We start from the raw sequence: 9,238 nt of genomic DNA on the forward strand, positions 1-9,238 counted from the left end.
TAGCTTCTAGCTATCTTCTTCATTTTAATTTCTTTTTTTTTTTAATTCCTGATGTGCTGAAACTAGCACGTCAGAAATTTCTGACGTGCTAGTTTCAGCACGTTAGGAAGCTGTAAAAAAAAAAATTGAAATATATATAATATAAACATATTTTTTACAGATTGCTGACGTGCTAAAAATGGCACGTCAGAAATTTCTGACGTGCCATTTTTAGCACGTTAGAAACCTGATATATTAAAAAAAAAAATTGAATTTAAATTTCCTGACGTGTCAAATATTGACACGTCAAGAAATACTGGCGTGTTGAATGTAACACGTCAATAAATATTGACGTGTCAAATTCAACACGTCAAAAAAAAATTTGTTGACGTGCCAGTTTTGGCACGTCAACATTTACTGACGTGGCAAAAAAATGGTACTGTTTGCCACGTCAAAAAATGGCCTTGTTTTTTGTAGTGAGGCCTACTGCTACGAGTAAACTGGTTGTCATATGCTCCTGGACAAAAGGCCAAAGGACTTTGTCCTCTATTGTTGTATGGTGGCCTAATAGAGTGGCCAGACGAAGGGAAGTACCCATACTGCCGAGGGTGAAAATTGCTTGATCTTGTAGCAAATGAATAGCCATGTTGACGAGGAGAGAAATTGGATTGAGAACTCTGTTGGAGAAATTTCAAAGGCTATTGTGATGGGGTTTTGTTCCTCTGCTGCCAGTTGCGGTCACCTGCAGGTTTGTTAGAAAACAAGGCAAAAGTAGCTGGGTCTGCAAAATGAGTTTGCTGCTGCTGCAAAAGTGTCTCACGAATGAGTAAAAGATCACGAAAGGCATCAAATTTCAGAGTTTTGTCATGTGTAGCCATTGCATATGAAGTAATAAAATTAGTGAAGGAAGGATTCAAACCACCAATGATAAATGAGATGAGATCCTCATCAGCAAGAGGACTACCAACTATAGCCAATTGATCAGAAATCCCTTTGGCATTCTGAATAAAGTCTGCACAGGTTTTATTTTCCTGGCAAATGGTTTGAAGTTGGTGTTTCAATTGAGTGATGCGATACTTGGATTGGGACGCAAATCTGTTTGCCAAAGAGTCCCAAACTTCTCGAGATGTGTTGAGTCCAAAGACAATAGACACAACATTTTTAGACAAAGTTACAAAGATCATACTAAGAAGACATTGATCCTTCTTTGTCCAATCCACAAATGTTGGATTAAGTACTTCTTTACCTTCAATATTAGGTAAGAATTGAGGAGGGCAAGGCTCTAAACCGTCAACTATGCCCATAAAGTCATGACCACGAAGGATTGGTCGGAATTGAGACAACCATGTTGGATAGTTAAGGTTGTCAAGCTTAATCTGAACTGTGGAAGTGGGATTTGGAAAAGAGAAAGCAGTGCTGCTAGAGGCGGCCATTGGAGGATCGAAATTCAGCGTTGGCTATAAGGCTCTGATACCATAAAAAAAACAATGAGACACCAAATGGTATTTTATTGTTGAATAAATAATCATGTAGGATGTCTTAGACATATATACATGTATACAGCAGTATAACAAAATAGAAACAAAACACTGATTGCTAATTACATGGGATTAACTCTAATTCCTTCTTTATCTTGATTATTCTCTTTCCTTCTTAAGTGAGCTTGAGCAGCAGGTTAGTGTATCAAATCTTGGAGATTTGATATGTACGGATCTTCCTTCATTGGCTTGTTCACGTCTTTCGTTTCTTATTGAGATGTGATACTATTGACAACAACTAGCATGATCTTCTTTTTATTGCACAAACACAATCTGTGATGATTTGTTCTCAACTTAGCCTTGGACAACACATTCCAAATCAGGTGTAGCTTGAGTAACTGACGGAGGTGTATCACAGGTTGGAGTATGTATTCTAGCACAAAGATGCATGCGTCTGATGGATGAAGGTAACATTCAATGCACATAAAGCCAACATTACAATCAAGGAGTGAACAACACAAAGCAAATAGTAGACAAAACACTAAAAATATAGATTTTCAGAACTTAAAGCAACAAAAATATCAACTAACTCTTGACTTCTTGTCTTGCTGCCTCAGACAGATAGTTGTTAACTGCAGGAGAAAGTCTTTCAGAGTACTTGGGGCCAGGGAAGCAGGTCCATCCCCAACAGGGCTACGAGAACTGGAGCCCATAAGCATGCCATCAGCGGGTTTTCTATGCTAGCTGTAAAAGAAGATAATAAAAAATTAGTTTTACGGCTGATGTAATAAGAGCATGAGCTATAATGATAAAACATAAAAAAATAAAAAAATAAAAAAAATACATACAAAAGGAAAATTTAGTAAGGCATTAAACAAAAACATATATCAACTAACGGAAAGAAATCCTTAGAAATATTCTGTTCTGGTATCATGGAAGAGACAACAAAGTAGGTAATTTCAGAAAGCTGATCACAGGGAGGAGACATTTAGCAATAAGGAATGCAAAATACCTAGTCTTGAAAGGAGATGCTATGTGGGCTTACCTGACCACATGAACTAATGAACTAATGAAACACTAATACCCCCTAAATGTCAGTTAGGCACACTCAGTGGCGCCACGTTACCCCTTGGGGGTGCCACGGCGCCCCAAGGATTTATGTTTTATTTTTTATTTTTAACCCATAGCACCCTCCAAAAAAAAAAAAAAAATTATTTTTACAATTTTACCTACCTATTACCCAAGACACACCAATCCTTCTCCTGCACAAAAAAAAAAAAAAAAATTCTCAGCAATGAAAATTGACTCTTCTAGTGTCTATAGCAACGTACCGAACAAGCATTTTTAGCAATGAAAATTGTTAAAACACAACTTCGCAACAAAATGGAGGATGATTTTCTTACAAATAGTTTAGTTCTCTATATTGAGAAGGAAATTGCTGAGAGCTTCGATTTAGGGCCCGTTTGGGAGTGCGATTTCAATAAGTGCGATTTTAAAAATTGCGTTTTTAAAAATTACGTTTTTAAAATCGCTACTTTTTAAAATCGTACAGGCGTTTGGTAAAACCTACTAAAAAGTATTTTTTTTATCAATTGAGTGTTTGGATAACATTAACATATAATTGCGGTTTCATGACCAAATTACTAATAAGGATGAACAAGACAGAGAGAATGAAGGAAAAAAAAAAAAAATGAAGGGTTTTAATATATTTTAGGTGGGTATTCTTGGTATTTTTTTCATTCCCGTTCTAAAAAAGGTAAATATTGCGCCAAATATTTTTTTAATAGAAATCGTGATTTTGTTTTAAATTCGCACTTTTTCAAATAAGCACCCTCTAATCAGCTTATGAAAATCGTAGATTTTTTTGCGATTTTAAAATTTGCGTTTTTAAAATCGCAATCCCAAACACTCTAAAATTGCGATTTGATTTAAAATCGCAGATTATTTTTTAAAAAACGCACTCCCAAACGCACCCTTAGATTCAATACTTGATGATTTTGTACTTCTAAGAGACCGTAAAGTGCAGTTCTAAATACTTTTTTTTTTTTGGTATTCCTGTCTTTTTGATATAGTGTCAACATCTTACATTTCTAATATATTAATTTGAGCACATATTTATGAACTTTTATAGATATTTTTTGTGATGCATATATTGTGTGAATTATCAAATTTTTAGGGTGGAAAAAATTTTTAAGACGTCAAAAAAATTTTAGCAACACCCCCAATATAAAATGGCTGGCTCCGTCACTGGGCACACTCAAAGTGGAACCCCATCAGGGCATACCTACAGCTTGATTTAGAGCTCGGAAGGCTTGGTGACAGTACCACTCACTCCCACTTAGAAGGCTTTTAGATGATTTATGAGTATCATTATATTTCTTCTTTAATGCAACTTGAATATCATTTCTGATAAGAAAAGTTCAATCAATAAGCAAATCGTGAGTTATTTAATAGGATATTTCTTCTACAGAAAATTTAAGAAAGGGAAGAATTCTTACGTGTTGGGAAAGGGGATTCCAACAATTATCTGAGATAGTTAAGAACCGTTGTCAACACTCAACAATCATAAAAGATAACACTAGACAAGTTTCTTAATGAAATTAATGCTTTTAGTTAAATAAAGAAGCAGTTATTTACAAAGACACTTAACAACATACTTTGTTTAGTCTTTTCAGATATCCTGTGGGATGAAGTGGCAATAGACAACTACCCAAAAATAAGAAAATTCAGCCCGTAAGGCTTCAAAGGGGGGCAAAAAGGATACAACCACCCGGGCATTATCGTCTGAGAAGTCAATTCCTTCTGAAACCTGCAAGAATATATAAATCAATGATTGTGCATATACAGACTAAATAAAAGGTCATATTGATTTATTATTTGTAAGACTTCACTTTGGCTGTTATAATGATAGAATGGCATGGTCCCTTACGTCTTTGAAATAGAAAAGGTTAATCAGTATGATTTATGAACAACAGCAGCAATATCCCCGGAAACCAATCTCCTTCGATGCAACTCTACCTCTCTACATCTAAATTTCATGTAGTACCTACAAAATTTCAGCATATTTTGGCATATTTTTATGACACGTAGCATATTTTGGGAATGACATGTGTCGATAATGTGGAATTCCATTAATTTAAACTGACAGAAACTAACGATGTATCGATTTTGCATTTTCCCATATGTCAAGTATCACATTTTGCTGTTTTAAAAACATAGGGAAGAAAGAATAAAAATACGTAAACCGAGGTATTAATAAAGTAGTTAACCCTTAAAACTATTATGACCATCAAACGTTTTTACTTCAAATTATGTAATAGTTGTTGGAATATTTTATATTTTCTAAATTAGGTTTATTAATAATTTCCTTAATAAGTTATTTGATTTTTAGGTTAGAATATTTTTATTCTCCGTTATTATATTTTCTTGTAAGGTTTAGTATCTTCCTTAATTAGTTTAGGTCTACTTTAAGGTTTCTTGATCACTACTCATTATTTCTCTATAAATAGAGAGTTATGTAATATTGTTTGATATATTGAAGATACAAGATATAGCTCATACGTCTCTCTCCGCTTCCGCTCTCTTTTCTTTCTCTTTCTTATTTTATTATTTTATATTTTATATATATTTCAACAATAGTCATCCTGCCAAAAAAAAAAAAACACCGATCTCTTATACCAATTTTTTGTGACATAATAATTTCTGCATCCCAAAAGAAATTGAAAAGAATATAGTAAAAGCAAGTCAATCACACACAACACCGGGATTTAAAAAAATTTACTATCAAAAGATGGAGTACAAAGAATAGTAAGAAGAAAACTACTCAAAACCTAAAACTTCAATACACCTAAAATCCACACTCGACAAACGAGAATTACTCTACAAAGAGGTCAGTCTATCAGAAGGACCCCAAGTCCAAGTTGAAGAAGTAGTGAAGATCGACTCATTCTAAATAAATTAAAAATAAATAAAATAAAATTCAAAGGCAGCAGGGTATGGTTCCATCAACCGACCAACAAAACCTAAAGTTGTTGATCATATTGTACTATAAAATGTTTGCTAAAACCTTTTACATCATAAAATGTGTGAAAAGAATCTAGTAATCGGAAGCTGTCTGATGATCTACATAAAACATCATTAGAAGCTGCTAGCTAGATCTATGGTTTTGGGCTATAGAGCTGGATCTCACGATGATTGAGTGGTTGAACTGGTCTTGCATTCCTCTCAGCATACTGCAATTAATTAGTAAATCATGAAACTAATTAATTAGAAAAGGTTCAAGAATAAACAGATTTCTTTTCATTTGATTTTTGCCATAAATTATAAAAGAGCAAAGTTTTGTTACTTACATCATGGACCGCCTCTCTAAGTAACTTCACTTGCTCTCTTGAAACCGTCCTTATCTGCAAACAGTTTTTAAATCGAATAATATTATTTAATATACTGTTATATGACTGTTATGAAAAAGTATCTATATTTCACGAAAGGGAGTATAACTACCTTTTTATTGATAGTCCAAATAACGCCTTCGGTGCACGGAGGAATAGTGAGTGAGCCAATGTATCTGTAGTACTTCTTGCCACCCATTTTGATTTCTGCAGGATTAATCACCCCCATCTTTCTTTGATCCTTTTTATCAATCATGGAATTTACGCTTCTCATCAACTGAAATCCCAAATTAATAACATGTTAGACAACAAATTTTGAGAGAGCTAGGAAAGCATCTACTGATAAGAATTCATCAGAAATGTGTAGGCATTTTTGGGCTTCATACAATGAAAATGAACAAAGTAAATAAGCTTAATTGTAAAGCCTAAACTGTAATTTTAAAAGTCAAATAATAACTTTACAAACACTTAATTAAACTTTTAAAAATCACACATTTCTAAAAATGACATTTTAAAATCGCAAATTCAAACCGAGCCGAAACAGAAAAATATATTCTAATGATAGCGTGCCCAGAAAAAAATAGTAAAATAAGACCGTACGCGTGTTGACAATGTTTTGCTTTTGTTTAGGTGCATGGGAAGAGCCGTACATCCTAACAACCTTATTTTATTTGGTAACACCCTGGAATTTGTTTGTTTTTTTATATATATATATATAAAAAAAAAAAAAAAAAAAAAAAAAAAAAAAAAAAAAATTGTTTAAACCTTGAGAGGCTTTGCACGTGGCATCGTAAAAATAAAAATAAAGGGAAAAAAAAAGAAACTATTAAATCAAAATTATTGGAGGGTGGTGGGGTTGCACCTTTGAGAGGAAAGCATCGGGTGGGCCAATCTTGTAGAAGAGTCCAACGACAGCAATTTTTTTTACACCTGGGTTCAAGGTTTCGTGTACCATATGAAGCTCCAACTCATACCTAACAATCAAACAAATCATTTTTATATCCAAGTTGTTCAACAATATCTATTATTATTATTATTATTATTATTATTATAGAGAGACAGATCGAGAGACCTCCTGCCATTGATGGAATGCTCAGAAGGGGAGTGCCAGTGGCCTTGCTTGAGAAAGTAATCAGTGCCGTTGATCTGTATTGATCCTGCACGATCACCTATCCAATGTACCTGCACCCATTGACATATATATGTATAATGTATTAGAAACAAAATCTCTACAGCCTGGTACGTGGCCGGCTATGAGATTCTAATATGAATGCATATATGCCTGTCTTTTGGAGGAGGCACTGAATCAATTATAAAAGAAATGTGTGCATTGAAAGAGAGAAATATATAAAAAGAAGAAGAAATGTAAACCCTTCAAGAAAGAGAGATGGAGAAAGAATCTAATAAAAAAAAATGTTGGCATAGGGGAATATGTGGGTTCATACTGGGGGTGGTAATTCGTATTTGTGTGTTGGGTTCGGTCGTGTCAAAGCATAGATATAAGACTAGATAAATCAAACTTAAACCCAACCAATTTAATTAATCGGATTAAACCCTTAAACCTTAACTTTCTAATTTTGTATTGAGTACGTGTCGGATTTACGGATTATGGCAAAAATTAATAATCATTATGTTGTATGTCAAGTTCAGGTCGTCTCAACATACTTCCAGATTAAAAACTAGTTGTAATTTAAAAAACGCATCAATGAAAGTATATGTAACATTATTTTTGGTTTTTAATTAGCAATAAAGACAAAATGGGTAACCCATTGAAGATATTCTAATGAGGGTTTTCTCTTTTCTGGAATTTGGACAGAGAAGTGCTGATGAGAAATCATTGGGAACAAAAACATAAAAAGGAGAAAAAAATATAAGCAGGAAAATAAAAATCATTATCAAAAACAGAAATCAATAAAGTTCAAACCATAGCTGGATGTGTGAAGGTAATGGCAAAGTCATGAAATCATAAAAATAAAAAAAAATTCAAAAAGGTTGTGCAGTTTTGCTTCCTTACAGAAATGTCATGGCCCCTGTTATTGACAGTGGCATTGCAAGACCTGTAATTCCTCTTGAGCTTCCCTAACTTGGGAATCAATTTGACTCTCTCACTTGACATATCTATGGGAGATTGCATGCTTCCATTATTGCAAGACGCCCATTCTTCATGGATTTCTCCCCAATGACGTGGCCCCTTCTCGCTCCCTTCTGCATAATCGAACTCTCTCTCATTTTCTGCACCACATGATTCACATATTAATAAAACGAAAATCGAAAAAAACAAAAACAAAAAACAAAAAACAAGGTACAGGCATGTATATATATATACCAACTTCTTGAGCTGCGGTTGATGTTAGACATGAGAAAAGAACTAGGAAGATTAAAAAGCTTGATATAAAGGCAGCTGGATTCTTCATGATGTTCTTCATATTTTGAAGCCAAAGAGTTTCAAGAAAAGCAGTGGCCGGTGGGAGACAGTGAATGTGTCTGTTGAGGATGTTTGAAAAAAGGGGATCTCTGGCTAGATATATATAGACAAAAATATAGGAGAGCTGGGTTTTTGGAGATGGTAAAATTAACATAAATGGAAAATTTCCGGCATGTTTCCGGGGTACGGGGGTCCGCGTGTGAACGTGAGAATCTAAAACTTAAAAAACACCCGAGAAATAGACGGGATATATAGTCAAAAGACGAGGGAGGTTGTTAGTTGTTCGTATTTGTGAAGGTCAACTCGGAAAATAAACTTATAGATCAATGATCTAAGGGATGACGAAATAATTCCATACATAGTTATGCAAATAACAGCAAATTCATTATACATTTAGGAAAAATAATCATCTTTCGACTCTTTCGACTATTTATATAATAAATTGATGAATTTACCATTAAATTTATGTAAGATGATTAAAAAAATGATTGTGTAAGATGCCACTAATACTAAATAAGAATTTGAAAATTGGGATACTAATGAGTTCAACACTGAACTCACACACATGTATATATGGATAAACCATCTTCTAATTGTCGCATAAAAAAAACAAAACTTTCTACTTCCATTACATGTGTGTCAACAGTATGAAATGTAATAAAATGGGTAAAAAGTGTAGAATTACTCAAAAAATACGCTCATTTTATACTCATTGATGTGTTATGTTTAAAAGGCCTTTTTTTTTTTTTTAAGGTGGCTGATACAAGGAAGTCACTTGTAAAATGAGTGTAAAGAGTAATATTATTCACACACCACGTCAACTTATGTAAAATAAAAGTGATAAATAGGTGTTAAGTGTAATATCACGTCATGTCAACTAAAATAAAATGTCTAGAGGAATGTTAGGCTTAAAAAAATTAAAAAAAAAAAATTAAAATTTACAATATGATGTGGCATAACATGATTGA

The 9,238-nt window shown here is 33.6% G+C and overlaps 1 protein-coding gene and 1 pseudogene across 1 annotated transcript; both read right to left on the reverse strand.

Annotated features, from left to right (window-relative positions):
- The window catches only part of LOC132162360 (guanine nucleotide exchange factor SPIKE 1-like), a 26,170-nt pseudogene extending 21,674 nt beyond the window's left edge, over positions 1-4,496 (reverse strand).
- Positions 4,497-5,223: 727 nt separating this feature from the next.
- Positions 5,224-8,408, reverse strand: LOC132161646 (alpha carbonic anhydrase 7-like). The gene is made up of 7 exons (XM_059571810.1): positions 8,172-8,408; positions 7,860-8,077; positions 6,918-7,027; positions 6,708-6,819; positions 5,958-6,122; positions 5,807-5,860; positions 5,224-5,689 (listed from the first exon to the last, which is right to left on the reverse strand). Exons 1-7 carry the CDS (start codon positions 8,269-8,271, stop codon positions 5,615-5,617), a joined length of 834 nt encoding a protein of 277 aa, XP_059427793.1. The 5' UTR covers positions 8,272-8,408; the 3' UTR covers positions 5,224-5,614.
- Positions 8,409-9,238: the final 830 nt, after the last annotated feature.

Source organism: Corylus avellana, chromosome ca9, assembly GCF_901000735.1.
Source record: "Corylus avellana chromosome ca9, CavTom2PMs-1.0".
In the NCBI taxonomy this organism is placed as follows: Eukaryota; Viridiplantae; Streptophyta; class Magnoliopsida; order Fagales; family Betulaceae; genus Corylus; species Corylus avellana.